Source organism: Lampetra planeri, chromosome 36, assembly GCF_965212315.1.
Source record: "Lampetra planeri chromosome 36, kcLamPlan1.2.h2, whole genome shotgun sequence".
Taxonomy (NCBI): Eukaryota; Metazoa; Chordata; class Hyperoartia; order Petromyzontiformes; family Petromyzontidae; genus Lampetra; species Lampetra planeri.
This window is the reverse complement of record NC_136142.1, coordinates 6,946,641-6,965,013: the sequence shown is the minus strand read 5'-3', so window position 1 is coordinate 6,965,013 and position 18,373 is coordinate 6,946,641. Positions and strand designations below refer to the sequence as shown.

The 18,373-nt window shown below is 49.2% G+C and overlaps 1 protein-coding gene across 2 annotated transcripts in view; it reads left to right on the top strand.

The window, feature by feature from the left end:
* Positions 1–18,373, top strand: part of NPHP4 (nephrocystin 4) — a 284,183-nt gene that overhangs the window by 158,476 nt on the left and 107,334 nt on the right. For both annotated transcript variants that reach the window (XM_078611468.1, XM_078611467.1), the window contains exon 11: positions 18,141–18,193. In XM_078611468.1, coding sequence (XP_078467594.1) covers positions 18,141–18,193 — 53 coding nt within the window. The remainder of the gene's footprint in view (positions 1–18,140; positions 18,194–18,373) is intronic.

Sequence of the window (18,373 nt, the reverse complement as noted above, 5' to 3'; positions counted from 1 at the left end):
ACAAGCGCACCGCGACTAGCTGTGGAGCAATTTAACTAAATTAAACGTGCGATTGTAGCCGTGTTGCTTTTTTTTTCAAACGTCAGACAAAAAAGGGGGAAAGACCTGGGTTCAAGGTTGAGTGCGCAAAACCAACTGCTCAATCGCACTTGCCCCCATCGCATAAATACTGGCAAAATATTGCTTCTGATTAGGTCTTCCAGAAAAAATATATCTTAGTCTCAAGCGGCATTCCCCTGCATCTGTTTATTTCTGGAATGAGCAGAAACAAAGACAAAGATCCCGCGTATAGCCTCAATAGACCTTTTGCAGCTGTACCTAACTTTTTTCTGGCACCTCTTGCCCTCATATTACACTTGCACCGGTTTTTTATTTGCACGCGTTACGTTTGTGTGACATTTAAACACCCCGTTTGTTGGTCTTGGTGGCTGTGCTCACAGCCCCAGAGAACTCTGTTATAAAATCGCTGGGTGACTGGCTAAGCGGGAACATCACCAGGTCAATCCAATTAACTTAAGTTTGGGAGAAAGTGCTGTTGCGAGTGACCAATGAAGGCCATAATGCCACACGAGGGGGACCAGCACTTTGTCTCCCGTGCGGCAAAGTCTACACGCCACACCAGGTACTCATGTGAGGCTGAGCTGTGCTAGGGGAGGCCCATGACCGGTTCAGATAACACTGGTCAACACACTTTTTCTGGCATAAGGTATTCCAGCGGTTTTAAGGTAATTTTGGGGTGCTGATTCCAAATCTGGCATCAGTTTTTGTCTATCACATCAGGTTTTTGAGATATCAAATATTGCATTTTCAATAAAAACTGCAGAAGAAAAATATTAAATAAATGTGGATATCTACATAAAATGATATTATAACACACACTATCCTAAAAATACAGCACCATATTTTAACACTAAAGCAGTCACTGACTCGCAACAACTTGCAATCATAAGTGACGGAGTTAATTTCGGGTAAAAGCAATGAAAATGGGGTATGTCGGTAGCATAAAAATAAGATGTGATAGAGCAAATCTGAGGTCAGATTTGGAATCAGCACCCTGAAATTAGTCTAAAACAGCTGCAAAAATCCAGGCCAGAAAAAAAAGTTTTTTTTTTGTTGACCAGTGTAATCATCACGGATGTTGACTGTGTGAGCGGGAATCAAACTCTAGTTGCCGGGTTCGTAGCATAGCGTTGTTAGCCCCTCTGCACAACCACTGCTCCTCGGTAACAAAAACATGCGCATTTGGAATGAGTGTGGTGGCAGTGCACACCCATAATTCAGCACTTTGCACACACTGTTAGTAATAGGCATTAGCTGGCCGAAAGCATCTTTATATATGCGGGAATGCAGAGCTTGGACAATTGTCGGCACCGGTGCAGAGCCTGGCTGCCTACCAGCTCGTCTGTGGTTCCTCGGCAATTGCGAGATGCAATCTGCATGAACGGCAACTCTGAATAAAACGAAACATCAATTATTAAACATGAAGGGAAATGTGATATTTTGTTGCAATCCGTATATGCAGCAGCAGCAGTAATAGTATATCGCAGTTTCATTAATCCTCCACTCAGTCTGTGAACCTGAAAGCGTCGGGGCTTCATTTAGAACCTAGCATTCGCAGGACGATAAATTTGGCCCAGGTGTTATTTTTCTTCCCCATGTATCCACCGCTCTCTGCCGCTATCATTTGGCCCGCTTGGCATGTCAATTTATTCCCTTCGCTTTGATGTAGCCATTCATTCAATTAGCTCCGTTGGCCATGTCTCACAAGAGCATGCCGGGAAACTGGCTGGCACTTTCCGCTCTGCCGGGGTGGGGGAGTGGGAGGGAGTCGTAGAGGTTTAACCATGAATTTGGTAGACGTGTGCGTGTTGCCGTGTGGCAGCCGTCATTTATATATAAAAAAGTGATAATGTTTTGACGGAGTAACGCCAAATTTCTCAACGTCTTACCTTTTCGATTTAAAGCTTTCGTGACTGCAGGGATTCATCTTCTTGGTTCTTTCGGTAAAGTCACGTAGAATGGAAATAATAAAATAATAATAATAAAACATAAAATAATTCTCACGTGAATATTTTATTATGTTTTATTTTTATTATTTTATTATTTCCATTCTACGTGACTTTACCGAAAGAACCAAGAAAACGTCTTACCTGTTTAATTAATAAAATAAATAATACATTTGCCCAAATCCACTGTACACCAATGGACAAAGGCCTCCCCTTGCGCCATGCCGGTCATTGGGGATTCTTGATCATACTTCACCACATTGGTCATCTGAGATGAGGTGGGAAAGTGGGGTGGGGGGGGTGCAGACAGGACTGTTTCTGACCAGTTTGCAACTTATGTAACCGTACGTACTGCGTGATTTCAGTCGCTCGCTACTTACAAAAGCAACAACCCATAGAGACCTCCCTTCCATCCCTGCGATGTTTACACTTAATGTTTTCCTCCGCAGCATTTTCAGACACAGTTGCATATTTTACACTATATTTATATTTTTTTTAAATCCCAACCAAAAATGTATTCTTACCAGGGACCTGAGCATTTCAAAAATTAGTGAATTATTATAACAGCTTCTTGCCCTCCCCCGTGTATTGAATCTGCTTGCGAGGACTTTGGCCTGGGCTTGGTAACTATCGCTGAGGCTGCGCAAATGAGGCCTCAAGTTAAGCTTCATAACCACCCAGACGCCTGTGCCACCTTTGTCACGGGCGTCCGGGCGAAGTGAGATTTTCGGAGGTGGTAAGGGAACGTCCACGCTTTCGTTTGGAAGCGTGCAGCATAACGCGCGGGTGTGTGAGTAAGGTGGGGGGTCAAGAGGTTTATGGCATTAGCATGGCTGGGTTTTGATGGAAGAATAGAGAGGTAAACTTAAGTGTTTCAGATGAGTGTGTGTAGTAGGTGCAATGCCTGTGTTGTTGTACAGAACAGACAGCTGTGGCTGCTTGCATGTTACGCGTTAAAGTGGTATTCTTCCGGAAATATATACGAACAGCAAAAAAGGAAAAGAAACTCTACTCGTGAAAGGTTAGGGCACCCAAACTCCAGGCGGGTGTGCCTTCTGCAGCGTGATCAATTTGACTGCCTCCTCCGAAGACACCACCTTGCAGCCCAGCAGGTGGGCCCTCCACGCACGTGGTCTCAATAGTCTTCTTCTCTTCACGACCCACCGACCCTGCCTCCAGATCGGCACATCACAGGCTTGTAGCGTAACCATCGCACCTGGCAAGAGGTGCCATTATTCCCGTGAGTTTAAGTAGTATCCACTTCAGACTGTGGAACATCCACTGCGTACGTGTTTGCCATCGCGTCTATATAGCTATCTGTTCCTGAAGAAGCTCCCCAGCGCGTGGAGCGAAACGTCGGACATCGTGCCTATCGGCACGCGGAACGACGTGAAAACACACCGGGGGGCAATGCAACATTTAGTGAGCGGAAATCCATATTTGATTTTGGGTTAGGCAAGATAGTAGTTTTATTCAAAAATTATTGTCATTCTATTCCAGAGTATGGCAATATGATCCTTATGGCAGTACCCCGGGGTACCAAATAATACAAAATGACCGAGGCAATTAAATATTTTATTTCTGGGACACTTTTTCCCAGGGGTGTTACTTAACTCCGCGACTGGGGTACCAATCAATCCGAAATCAGTGCTACTCCGCGACGTCGAAACGCAGCGAGGACGTTTGCGCTGAAACCCTGAACGCTCGCGTACGCACCGTAGTGGTGCATCGTAGTGTACAGCTCGTCGAGATGAGTCGATTGCCGCATCGCCGACCATCAGCAGACTAAAAATTACTGCATCACGGACATTATGTGAGAGCCGGGGTATCGCCATAAGGTTCATAGGTTCAGGAACTAAATGCCAATGTTGAGCTTCGCTGGCCGTGTATGTTGAACTTCTTTCACACCGTACGTAGCCAACCATGCTAATCGGAGGTGTGGGCATCAGGAGAGAGTCTGTGTGGTTTTGCTATTCCTCCCACGTTGAAGGAGCACAGACTACAGTGGTTTTACTGGTAGGAAACACCTGGTTCCACCAGCCCACGGGATTATTGTGTCCGTCCGTCGTGCATCAAAAAATGGGAGGAGTGGGGCCTGGGTGGAGAGGGGAGGGTTGGGGAGGGGCTGGGTGGGGAGGGTGGGGAGGGGCTGGGTGGGGAGGGTGGGAGGGGTGGGGCTGGGTGAGGAGGGGCTGGTCACCTCGTGGTGCCCTTATAAAACTCAACGTTTAACCTACTCACACCGGCTTGTGCCCGCCCTCACAGTCGGCCATATTTGCCGAATACACCACGCCGCCGTTGACCCTGGCCATTGACCGAGCAACCCAACGTTCCTACCAGCTCCCTCGGCAGGGATGTGTTATATGGTCCATAGCTTTGGTTGCATGGAAATAATCGCGCTGCTGTGGCGAGCGTCTTTAATCTTCCATTAATTAAGGAAATGTGCACATCAGCCTGTTGAAGTTCTGATGGTTACACCGGTTGTTTTCAGGGATGTAAAAGCCAGGAGATGTCTCGAACGAGGTTTCTGGACTTCCACGTTGTTCTACTCTGTCCGCCGGTGTTCTTCCGGATTTTGGTAAAATTCCAGGATGGTGACGGTGCGATGGCAGAAGGGGCATCGGGACTCGAGTCAGCGGCGAGGGACAGTGTCGAGGTCTTGGTTGATGGGTAGGTAGGTGGGTAGTTAGGTAGGTGGTTGTCTTTGGCAAGAAAACGTGTAACCTCCTTTGCAGTTGGCACGTCACTGCGGATGTTTGGGGGCAGAATGTTCGCCAGAACAGGGAGCCCAGGGGATTGGTGTCGGTTTCAGAGTTCCGGTTATGATGGTCATTGCGTTATTTAATTGTGCACAACGCAATTGTTGTCATCGATCCTCCACTACCCGACAGGACCGTCACGTTTATTTGTACGCGCCAAGGTATCGATCTAATTCCAGATTAAACTCCTCTTCTTACCGGTGGCTGAAGACCTCATGACGTAATTTCAACATCAACGTACAGCGGACGTTTCAACCCCCTAAACTTCCTTTGAGCTTCGTCGGGGAGTGAGCTCGGAAATCCAGTGAGCTGCCTCCTCATCAGCTGACTGTCAGCGTTGAGTACCTTTCGTGACATCACCAACCGGCAAAGAATGGGTCACTCCCATTAAATATGTACATTATTTAAAACATATTTTGTTGAACATACCGTTTACTGCACTCATTATCCGGAATCACCTCCGAAATTTCCCCTTAGCTCTGGACCGTATCATAAAAGCTAACCGTCGTACTGTAAAAACAATTAATTCCTTCATACGACATTACCAGTAGTTTTTTTAATAAGCACAGAAGTGCCCAAAAACAAGGACATCCCCGTGTGTAGCCTTTAACAGACTGTTGTGGCAAGTGCTGTTAGTGAGCACCTATTAAGGCTGGCACAGCGCACGTGGGGATGGGTGGAATGCACCATACCTGGCCACCTTGGTCTACCCTGTGCAAATGTTTGCACACCGCACCGGGATCTCATTTGAGGATTCGTCAACCCCCGGGGAGGCCCATGACCTGTTCGTTTGTTCACCACTGCTATTGGTCGTGAGCGGGAATCGAAGGCGGGCCTCCGGGTTCCTAACGCTGTTCGTTAAGCGCTACACTACCGCTTCTCAGAGGAACATCCACGCACACACAGACACGTGATGATTCTAACGGAGGAACTTCCGCCCCCGTTGAATCGGGTCGGCTCCCACGGGGGACGAAAGGACGGCTCCATTGCGACCCCCATGCCTGCAATGGATTTCCCTGCAGGAGCCGCTGCTGATGAATGTGCCTCTTCATGAAAGAGCTCCGTGGCGCGCGTAGCCGTGATGTATAGCGTTGAGCCAATCCGCACTCGTGGGAGGAGATGGAGGAGGAGGGGTAGTGGGGAAGTCTTAATTGAGTCCCACTTCCCTCTGTTCCTGCACATTGCCCCACCTCCCTGCTGTCATTTAATATCTCATAATTTGCCCCCTAACTATGATCGATTGGTCATTTAGCGGTGAAGCCTGTAACAATGCATCAAGTGCATGGATTCAAATGGATTTGAATCCTTAACGATGGCATGCGTGGAATCCTGTGCGTAAGAATTTGTTCTTTTCGATTCCAATGTGTTGCAGGTAATGGGGTCGATATTTACTCTTTACCGCCACGAGGTGGCCAGAGGGAATTGTCAGTAAACACAATAAGAATCGGAATATTTATTTTATATGGGAGGAATCCGACGAGCTATAAAACACTCTTTTGCACAGGTGTCCGGTAGGAAGGAGGCAGCTCCAGATATTATGGGCAGAAGATGGAATGGCCTCCCACTCAAGGGATGTTCATGGGAGGTGTGGATAGAAGACCCTGTTTTGCTGGAGGGCATGACACCAGCAGAAGAGGAGAGTGAAATGAGATCAGATAGGTGGGCGGAGGCAGATCCATGCATGAAGACCCTTGAAGTGAGTGATTAGTCCTGTAATCAATATGTAATAGGATTGCAAAACACTCGAGGGGCCTCGAATATCATATCATCATGGTTAAGAGTGTGAGTGAGAAGTCCATCACGTGTGTCTGCTCTGATCGTTATTGTGTTCATATCATAATTATGTACATTCGTACATTATAGATAAAAACTGTTTTATTTTGTCATCCGTATGTTATGTATTATCACACATTAGGTTTGGCTAGGAGACATGCCTTTCTTCTGTGCTGTGTTCATTCAAACCCAGCAATCATTCGGGATGCCACGCTCTGATCAACGTTGAGTAATGTGTAGGAGATAAAGCAAGCATTTCAACTTCTGGGTCAGTATAACGATTACCGCTGTCATCAGTAGTGGTCCTTTGCTTGTTGAGAAATCAAAGTGGGGGACACAATGACATTTTGATTACCCGACCTTTGGGGAAAAACACCGGTATAAAATAAAGCTGTTCCCCCCCAAAAAAAAGCACGCGCAATTGTTTCAGGCACAGATAAGAGCGACCCCCACCAACTCGCTCGCCACGCGGTGTTTCCGCTCGCGACTTTCCCGCCGCAGCTAACGTCGCTTCCCCAAAAGACATTCTCCCGTGGCCCACGTGACGCGCACGTTTCATGCCGTCGCCCGCCGGCATCTGGAGGCGGGTTTTGAAGGTTGCGCGGATTTAAAAATGCACGGCGAATTTCAATGAAAGTCGGCGGCGCGATGCTCCGTAGAGATATTCCTGGAGGAGAGTCACGAACCCTGCAAACGGGCGAGAGCGCGCCCAGCGGGTTGTGCCGGAGTTGTGCGTGCGTGGGTTTATTAATACACGGGCCAACGAGGCGCTGGGGGCGGTGGGGGGGGCTTTCGTGGCAGTGAGCCAGCGCCGGTGAGATCCTGGATCTGAAAACCGGTCTTTGCCGCCTGCGTTTTAAATTGAACCGCGGCGACTATGACGGTCTCAACACGGCGGCCGGTGCAAAAAACGCCGCCGTGTAATAAATTCGATTTGGCGGGGTGCAGCTCTGAAAAGCTGTAATGTGTAAATATATTAGATTATTGACATGCTGCAATCCACTGTTGACAGCATGAAGGCTCTTCGTACACTGTCGGACAAAAGGGGTCTGTTGCAAAGACTGCACGCATAAATAGTCCGGTGATGTAAATTTCGCTGATGGGATGTGATGATGCTCTTCTTGACTGAAGGAGTACCAGCTGGATGTTGCTTCATCTCGTGGCACAACTGGTAAAGAATTCAAGGAGGGTTCAGTGATTCATGCATTGCACTATTTACTTGGTGACCTGAGTTTGATTTCCACCCGTAGCTGATGTTATATCACTGGCGAGCAATATCTAAACCTGCCCTGTCCCTTGCTGCTTCGCCAGCCCACGCTGACAACACGGTGAAGTAAGGTGAATCAACGTCCATATACTGTGGGGATGCCACCAGCAGTGGATTTGCAATTGGCTGGTTGTGTTGGGCAGGGCATGATGTACTGAAAGACATCGGAGAGCTACATCGGCACATCCTACGCACTTATACAACCTACGCATTCGTAAAAATCGTAATGGATTTTCTAAGTGCACGCATGTGAGCCCAGTGAGAGATGGTAGGAATAAATGTAAATAGCATGTGATTTCCCCCCCCCCCCAATCTTGCACTTTTTCTTCTTCAAACGGTGGAAGCACCTTCCTCTCACTGTGGACGACACTTCCTGTGATGCAGCCGGGGCCTCTGGGCAATTTGTGCCTTGATGGAAACCAAGTGGGCCCAATGTCCTTTGAGGCTCTTATTTGCACAAAGCAGCAAAATCGAGACCCTATCCCCCACACCCTCTCTCCTGCCTCCATCACCATCTCCAACCCATAAGTTTGCATCTCTCACTGCTGCACTGATTATGGTGTAACACATTTTATTTAATTTTTGTTCCTGGGTAATAAGTGTTATTTCTTAATTGCTTATGCCTCAAAAGTACAGAAATGGCTATTATTCTCCACGAACTTTGCTTTTGTGACCAGGACAGTGATATTTTGCAATTTACCTATTTTCAATGAGAAAACGGGCAAATTTGTGTATTTTCATTCACATAAAGTCAGAAAAAAAACAACATATGGAATCAGTTAACATATATGTATACTAAATTAATACAAAAATGACTACGAAAGATTTAAACACCAAGATGCACTACCAGAGGCGGGACTGGCCACAGCGGACCGAGTTGTCTGTGGGAAGGAACGTCAAGTGGGAACCACTGATCGACTCCCAGAAGGTGCTGATGCCACCACTGCACATCAAATTGGGCCTTATGAAACAATTTGTCAGAGCTGTAGATAAGGAGTCGGCAGCCTTCAAGTACCTTCAAGACTTCTTCCCTAAGCTGTCTGAAGCAAAGGTCAAAGCCGGTGTCTTCGTCGGACCACAGATAAAGAAGATCCTGGAGTGCAATGAATTCCCCAAGTAGCTCACTAGTAAGGAGAAAGCGGCTTGGAACAGCTTTGTCGCAGTGGTTCGTGGCTTCCTGAGCAATCACAAGGTCGAAAACTATCTCACAAAAGCAAAGTTTGTGGGAAATAATAGACATTTTCTCTAGTGTGTGGGAGAGAGTCGAGTCAGATGAGAGGGGAGAAGTAGGAGATTCCGTGGAGGGGAGAATAGTGCGATGAGAGGGGGTATATTAACTACCTCGCCCGGTGTACAGGAGGTCGTAGGTTCGATCCCGACTCTGAATTGGAGTTTGCATGTCCCTCCCCCTCGTGGTTGCGTGGATTTTTCTCTGGGTCCTCCGGTTTTTCTCTCCACATTTAGACACAGCATCACGCGTTTAGACTTTTTTTGCTGCTATAAATTCTCACTTGAGAAGCCACTTTGTTGAGCTATCATTTGTGGCCAAGTCGCGTCTGAAAAAGAGCTACATAGCTCAGTGGGCCTTACCTGCAAAATTACAAAAAATTGTTACGTTTTTAGAAAGGTATTGCATGGGCGAGTGAATGTAGGACCTTGAAGATGAGGAGTACAATCTTGGAGTTGATCCCCTGGATTGGATTTTGGAAGAATAGTGAAGTATTGTGATGGTGGCGTGATTTACGGGCCACGGGGGTGAAGTCTGGCAGAAGCATTTGATCCGCCGTCCATTGTGTGCATACTCGAGCAGAGAAGATGGGTAAACATGAACATTTGAAAGTGACTTTGCCACTGGAGTTTAGCTCCTTTAATCTTTTTTTTTTGGTGTAAACGGAATCCAATTTTAGTGGTCTTTAATCTCGAAAGCTGACAACGTCGTCTGGAGGAAGGCTTTCCGTCTTGCAATGGGTGAATGTTAGAATTCTGTGTGCCAACATCAAAGCTCGCTTGCCATTCTCCTTCATGTATCCACTGCTGCATGGAGGTATTTCGAAGTTGTTGCCAACTCTCATCGCCCTGGGACGCAACAATCCATTGAGCTTCCACACATGAGCTGATTTCGTTGCTCAATCTCCGTGACGGATGTTCTCTCGGGCGTGTTCCCTCCTTCAGCTGCCACTCCATCATCAGACTCGACCACCGGCCATCGTTCCTTCTAGCCGCCTGTCCTTCTAATCACTTGTCCACTGCACCTTCAATTAGCACGGTTGGCTATGTACCGGCGCGAAAGAAGTTCAACATACATTCATACCTACTGCCGAAGGCCGCTTATTTATACGAACAAGCAATGGGTGTCCTCAACTTGTGTATGATCTCTAATCCATGGCAAAGAAAAATGAAATTAAATCTGACGTGCGAAAAGAAGCACAGAGTGGTGCTTTTTTGGAACTGCAATTCTTAGCATTAGGAAATATATTTTACAGGACTTGACCACGTTAACTAGCAATACGTAGCAAGATGCAAGTTTTGATTAATACAATCGGTACAGCCTTTTAACCGATGCGAATGAAGTGGAAAATAAGAAACAATGTCACGGTGATCAAGTGAGAATTGGGCAGTGCTCGTCTCTGCGTGTGGCCCCTTAGCCAGTTCGTCCACACGTCATTTGTGCTGCAAAAAAAAAATAGACGTACAAAAAAAAACACATCTACGTTGATTTTTTTTTAAACGTCCATGAATGGGAAACTGAAATATGTTTTCATAGCATATGTACATTTTTTATATGTTGCTTATATCTATCACACAAACAAATATCACCCCCCCCCTCCTCCCCTGCCATATCGCCTTAACACACTTTTTGGGCAAATGCTGTTAGCAAACACCATTCTTGCCGGTACGGCACGTGACGGCCTGTCTATGTGGTGATAATTTATCCACTGTACAAGGCACTCATTTAAGGCTGAGTCAACATAGGGGAGGCCCAAGACTGGTACAAATAATCTCACACTGATGTTAGTTCATGGCCAGGAATGGAACTCGGGTCTCCGGGTGTAGTAGCAGTAGCACAGTGTGCTAACCGCTACGCTACCGCTCGCCATCCATCACATGCGCTTGCCAGCAAGCAGATAAGAATAGCAGGTGGGATTTCTCAATCCTGGCAACAAATCCATTGCCTTGAAAACCTTGAAGGGGTGAAATGCTGTGTGTGGTAAGCAGTTAACTTCATCAGAGAGGTCCTCAAGGAAAAATATCTTCTGAGAGGCATACATCCCCGTCGGAGATCGTTCACGGTGTCGGGGCAGAGCTTAGGAAAGTAATCAATAAAAAAAAGTCAGAGTCATAATACTCTCAATGTATAAGGGCCCCCTGCAAGGGATCGTGAGGATTTCAAAGTTATTCCCAGCATGGTGTCAGTGACTCGGCCTTTTACAGCTCAAGATTGCGGGCCATGTGTTTGAGGTGACCGTATGAACCCTCACACATTGTGCGCCAGCTCCTGCGCCTTATAAGGCCCGCCGCTTGTTATATGGCGGCGCATGGCTCGTGTTGGATTCGCATGATCCCTTCTGGGCATTGCGGGTGTTTATATACTTTTTTGTATTTGGTGTAAATTTAACTGCAGTATTCACAGCCAGCCTGTTGCCCGTGCTGGTCGTGACACTGCACCGTGGCCTGTAACCCGGTACTGTGGAGGTAGCTAGGGTTGGTGAATCACGTACACATTCGTGACACTCCCTACCCGTGAGCGTGAAATGGGTGCCATGGTGGCGAGCTGTTAACTACCTCGCCAGGTATATAGGAGGTTGTGGGTTCGATCTCAACCCTGATCCCTGCATATGTGGAAGTTGTGTGTTCTCCTTGTGGTCGCATGGATTTTTCTCCAGGTCCTTCGGGTTTTTCCCTCCACATTTAGACGCGTGCGTTTTAGAGTATTTGGTTGCTATAAATTTCCACATGACGACAAGCCACTTGGTTGAGCTGTCACTTGTGGCCAGGTCACTTCTAAAAAGAGCTATATAGCTCAGTGGGCCCCTACCTTGTAAAATAAAATAAATTGTTCAGTTTTTAGTTTGAATGGGGATTGAATGTTAACCCCCTCGCACGCTTGTGTTTTTCGCAGGCTGCTCCAGTTTCCACCAACGTGCATAAGCACCCCAATATAGGGCCACAGTGCTTGGGCAATTGTTGGCGCTGGTTCTGGCTGCCTTCCCGCTTGTCTGTCATCTCCACGCGCCTTTGAATCATCCTTCGTCTCTGAGATTGAGCAAATACTGTGCACGTTGCCAATTATATTATAATTCACGATTATCATCATCAGCATCTTTTTCAGAGTCGTATTTAATATACTCCTGTAAGGATTTAATATAAGCCTGCAAGGTGATTCGTAGCAATTTGTGGTCCTGATTTGATGCAAGTGTAATAAAAGACTTGACCACGATCTCTGGCTCAGTGTCCTTTATTTGGTCCGTACTGTATTACCCACACGGCTGTCTCCTCTTTGCTCAGTCCCCACAGTGCTGACTCCGATGTCTCTCCAGACTCCACCAGCAGCCCCTCTGTTGGTCTCTGTCGCTCTTGTAGCCCCCACAGCAGCTCCGCTGCTGTTACTCACTCTCAGCCCCCTTGGCTGTAATCGCTGCTGCTCACTCCGCAGCGCTGACAGCCTCGTGCTGTCTCTCTCTCTCTTCGTCGCTCCTGCGACTCTCTGCAGCCACACCGCTGCCTCTAACACACAGCCTTCCTGGCTGTACTCTCCTCTCTCTTCGTCGCTCCTGCGACTCTCTGCAGCCACACCGCTGCCTCTAACACACAGCCTTCCTGGCTGTACTCTGGGGTCGGCTCCCGCTCGCCGGCGGTGCCCCCCTCCTCTCGTTCGCCCTCGTGGCCTCACCCTTTTCCATTCACAACCCGACTGCCTTCTCTTTCCGGTTTACCCGCTTAAGGACCCCAACCTTTCACCCACGTCACCTGGCTCCGCCTCCTCGTGACGTCACATCCGGAAGGTCGCTTACGCCCGCATTACACCACCCTCCCCCGTAGAAAAAACCCAGCCGACCTCGGCTGAACAATACCAAAGCGTAATGCGGTGAACCGACCTTCCCCCTTAAAGGACACTAAGCATGTAATATAACAACAAGAACAACAATGGCACAAAGCACAACAACGCACATCCGCATGTCGTACACGACAGCCACCCGGCCCCAGGGTAGTGGAGATGATGTAATTCCGGCCCGCTTAAGAAAACCCCAATAATTACCCAAATAACCGCGATGGACGCCCCAGTATTTACATTTTAACAACAATATTATTTACACGTGAAACAACAACAACAAAAAAATTTCTGCTCTTACCCACCAGCAGTCCTCCCTTGAGGACCAGCACAGACCTCAGACGTACACAGCATGTACCCACAGTCACTCTCAACAAACCAACAAAACCCCTAATCGCACACCCTCGCGTGGAGAGAGCCACGCTCCCCAGCGGTAACGTTTAATTCGCCGTAACCCTCACCGTGGTCGTCAACCCACGGCAACATCCATTTACCATACTCTCAGCTAGTGCCATTTCGGGGATGAGCAGCACTCGGCCATGCTCCTCCCTTACTATCCCATCAGCGATGGACACACACCAGCCTTGCCAAAAATAATGACGTTGCAACGTCAACAAAGTCTTCTGCACCCCTAAATGCAATAGTGTGTCACAATGGAGAGTTCTAATCAACTCGAATCGCAAGGACGTTGGTAGCACCACACGCCAGCTTTCCTGGAACCCTTCTCGCCACATAAGCAGACCATCTCGGAGAGCGGTTTGCGGCCCCACAGCCGTACTCGGACTCCCATTGTCCCTCATAGACCGCTTCCACATGGACAACAACAACTCATCCATCATTTGTTCCCGAATCCAGACAGACCGCGGCAGATTCAAAACCCCGTCAGTCGGTCCCGGTTCCATCGGAGTATCCGACTTCTCGACGGCCAACGTAAGCGGCTGAGGGGGGTTTAGAATCGGCGAACACCTATGCGTCCCCGACGCACATTTACAAGGGGCGCGCCCTGGTAATCTGGAAAGTGCGTCAGCGTTCGCATGGCGCACTCCCTTCCGATGTTGAATTTGGAAGGAAAATGCCTGTAGCGTGTCCAACCAACGTGCCCACTGTCCCGATGGCTGGTCCATTTTAAGTGCACATTGCAAGGCCGCATGATCCGTACGCACAATAAAAGAACGACCGTAAAGGTACGGTCGAAATAGCCGTAGGAAAAACCAACCGCCAAAAGTTCTCTACGAGTGACACAGTAGCGTGTTTCCGCAGGCGACAAGACTCGGCTACCATACGCCACGACGCGCTCTACGCCCCCTTTAGACTGTGATAATACCGCCCCATTACCTGTGTCACTCGCGTCCGTATCAAGAATGAAAGGGCGATCAAAATCGGGATAATCCAATGTCGGAGCCGTAGCCAATAGATCACGCAGACTCCGAAAGGCCGCCTCTTCCGGCTGTCCCCAAACAAATTTCCGTCCTTTACCCGTAAGGAGATGCAAGGGCCTCGCAATCGTCGCAAAACCCGGCACAAATCTTCGGTAATACGAGGCAAATCCCAAAAACCGCCGAACATCCCCCACGGTGGCCGGAGTCGGCCAATCCCGGACGCACGCCGTCTTTTCCGGATCCGTGGACACCCCCTCAGCACTCACAATGTGTCCCAGATAACGGACGGACCGTTGCAGTAGGTGGCATTTCTTTGGTTTAAATTTTAAATTCGCAGAGCGCATCCTCGTGAACCCTGTCTCCAGCCGTGTTAAATGTTCCTCAAATGTGCGGCTGAAGACAATGATATCGTCCAAATATATATGACACGTCTCCCACTGCAACCCCGTCAAACGAGCTCCATCAATCTTTGAAATGCGCTTCATAGCCAAGGGAAGATCAATCCCTCGGCAAGGCCAGATATCAACGACCCCCCCCACGGGGTAATGTTCTCTTATAGAGACAATAACGCCCTAACCCAAAACCCGTGAGCCCCCGGCACACCAGGTTCAGTCTGCCACCGCACAACTGAACCATGACTCCCCGAGCCATATGAGCACACGGCCCATTAGTTAAAGACATACCACGGAGGTTTCGCCTCCGGGCGGTCAGGTCAGCCATCAGCCATAGGCCGACGTGACCACCACTCGTGCATCACCCAATCAACAATGGCAGGCATAACAGATGGAATATTTGCCCCACCGAGGTTTTTCCCGCGCGCTCAAAATGGCGGCCCCCTTCGCCCAGCGCGTTCGCGCAATATCTCGCGCGCACTCAAAATGGCGGCCCTTTCCGCAAAGCGCATCGACGCCATACCCCGCGTGTGCGCAAAATGGCGGCCCAACGTGCGAACACGTGGCCAGTTTTCTCCATTCGTGCACCCCAGCTTCCCTTTGCTGGGGGTCACAAATTGCTTCCCCCGTCTTATTGTAACAATCCCAACAACGATAGACGCACAGCCCCAGCTTGCTGCGCGCAGCAGTCATATCGGGGAATTTTTAACCAATATTTTACCAACCACATTGGTTACACAACCCAACTCGCAAAGCAACTCGTGGCTGCATGCGACCAACCGAATACGCGACGCAACTTGGCGCCAATTTACGGTCCCATTAGCGTTAACCTTTGAGACACCCACAACGGCGTCATCACGCACCCTCAAAGCGCGCTCTCTCTCTCACAAAGCGCCGTTACCCATAATATACACAAAATCGCGTGTACATAACATCCATACGACCAAATAATAGGGTCCCCCTCGAATTTGTTACCAATTTCCAAACAGGTACGCACAATTAATAACATCCCAACCCCAATAGTCAATCAATGCATCGCACCCCATAACCATACAGAACGGTGTAACAGCACATACAGTCAGCATATCGCGATCACACGCGCACATTTAAGCACAATAGCAAGCCGATCTGCAGGTAACCAACACACCATTAATCCAGTCGTAACATTGCAGCAACAACACAAATATTCTCTCTCTTGCAACAACCACATCGCACATCGCACCTCGCAGCACAATACACCAAAAAAATATATATATTTTTCAATTAAGCCCATCGCACAAGGTAACCCACGAGATGATACAGCGCAAGATACCCGACGCTCCCGAGTTAATAATTAACTTCGCCATCAATATAACAACTCCACACCGCAGCGCACACACACAATTTAACACTCAGCAAGCACAGCATACTCTCCGTCCATTCTCAACACACGTACACACTTTAATTGACACCGAGCAACAAGCAGATAGCGCGTTCATCGTTATTACACACACATACCCACAGTCCGAACCGCGCTCCGCACAATCGAGTCATGAGAGAAAACAAAATCGCCCCCACCCGGCCCTTGAAAGATGGGTGAGGTGTGTGTAAAGGCCGGGTGCGTATCGTTACGACCCGCCCGGGGCTGCAGCAAGAAGAGGACGGCAGGGCGGCAACTTGAGTCGTCTCGCAGAACTCGTTCGGCGACTTGACTGCTCCGTTGTCACGCACCCGAGCCAGGACGGGAGAGCTCCCGCCCCAGCAGCTGTAGCGTCGTCGTCCTCTCCTCGCAGCTCCCCCTCGCAAAACAGCAGCTCACAGCAGGCTGCTCTCCCCGCGGCACCTCCAGATGGCGGCGCAAGGCTGCCTCTCCGCCGCGATGTTGAAGATGGCGGCGTCTCCCCGCCGCGGTGAAGACAAGATGGCGGCTTCCCGCCGTTTCTCCCCTGCCACGCCCAAGATGGCGTCTTCGTGCCGCGTGGCAGATGGCGCTGGCAGCGCAGGCAAGGCGTCGGCCTGCAAACCACCATCGGCTCTCCCCACTGCCGTCGTCGGCGTGGTGAGCTCACACGGTTTCGCCAGCACGATTTTCCAGGTCTCCAGCTGCGCCATCTGTCTCAATCGTAAGTCGGATGATGTAGCAGATGATGGCACAGGAATATTCTTTCTTCCGAGCCGTCTTGACAAGCCGTTTCACTTCTGACACCAGTGTAATAAAAGACTTGACCACGATCTCTGGCTCAGTGTCCTTTATTTGGTCCGTACTGTATTACCCACACGGCTGTCTCCTCTTTGCTCAGTCCCCACAGTGCTGACTCCGATGTCTCTCCAGACTTCACCAGCAGCCCCTCTGTTGGTCTCTGTCGCTCTTGTAGCCCCCACAGCAGCTCCGCTGCTGTTACTCACTCTCAGCCCCCTTGGCTGTAATCGCTGCTGCTCACTCCGCAGCGCTGACAGCCTCGTGCTGTCTCTCTCTCTCTTCGTCGCTCCTGCGACTCTCTGCAGCCACACCGCTGCCTCTAACACACAGCCTTCCTGGCTGTACTCTCCTCTCTCTTCGTCGCTCCTGCGACTCTCTGCAGCCACACCGCTGCCTCTAACACACAGCCTTCCTGGCTGTACTCTGGGGTCGGCTCCCGCTCGCCGGCGGTGCCCCCCTCCTCTCGTTCGCCCTCGTGGCCTCACCCTTTTCCATTCACAACCCGACTGCCTTCTCTTTCCGGTTTACCCGCTTAAGGACCCCAACCTTTCACCCACGTCACCTGGCTCCGCCTCCTCGTGACGTCACATCCGGAAGGTCGCTTACGCCCGCATTACACAAGGATCTAATTTAGTGGCGTGACAGCAAGTGTCTTGCTGACCCATTGCATATAAGAAATACAAAACTGGAAATAATGATTCTTGCTTGCACACTTTGACGCGTGGATCATGAATGTAAGAAATTATTTGAATCGACAAATCGATGAAGTCCTGACACCGCCGGTATGTAAGCAAACAGAGAATCGGTAAAGAGTATTTGTTCGGTGTATATAGTAAGCGGCGTTTCGGGCAACGGGCTACTTCATCGCACTTGAAGAAGGGTCATTACCCGAAACGTCATCCATTGTACACATTTTCTTTTAAGGCCGCAGTGTTATTGACAATTGTGTCGAGTAGTTTTTGTTATTAGTGCTTGCACACTGCCACCGCCAACAGCGGTACGAAGTGGCGTGATGGATGATAGGTGGATGGGCGTATGCATAGACACGAGTCTAGTGTGGGAGCACATGTCCAGACGGCACGTAACAGCGCCCCGCCTTCCGACGCATACCCAAAGGGCTCCTTCCTGGAAATTCTGCAAATGAGTTCACTTCCCGTTTCACCTCCCAGACAGTAATTATTATTCGGCCGCGTCGCTGTGTATGGCTATGCGTGCACGGTGTGTCCCGCGGTGTGAGATATTGAAGACCTCTCGTCGCCGCGGTTCCGTTGTTGGACGAAAAGGATGCACATTAAAACAGCGTGTGCGTTCATCTTTTCTTTGCGCGTTGTCCAGGTCACGCGGAGTCACGGCACGCGGTCAACCCGGTGTCCACTCCAGATCACGCGGTGAGAAAAACGTTTGCCGGGAGCGAGTTGATGTTTTTTTATTTAACTTTTTGCCCCCTCCCCTTTAAGACGTTTTCTAACAACCACGAGAGAAAAAAATCCCTTCCTCTTAAAGATGAAAAAAGAAAGTAATTGAAATCCGTCGTATCTCAAATTTACAGCCGTCCAACGGCACCGTGC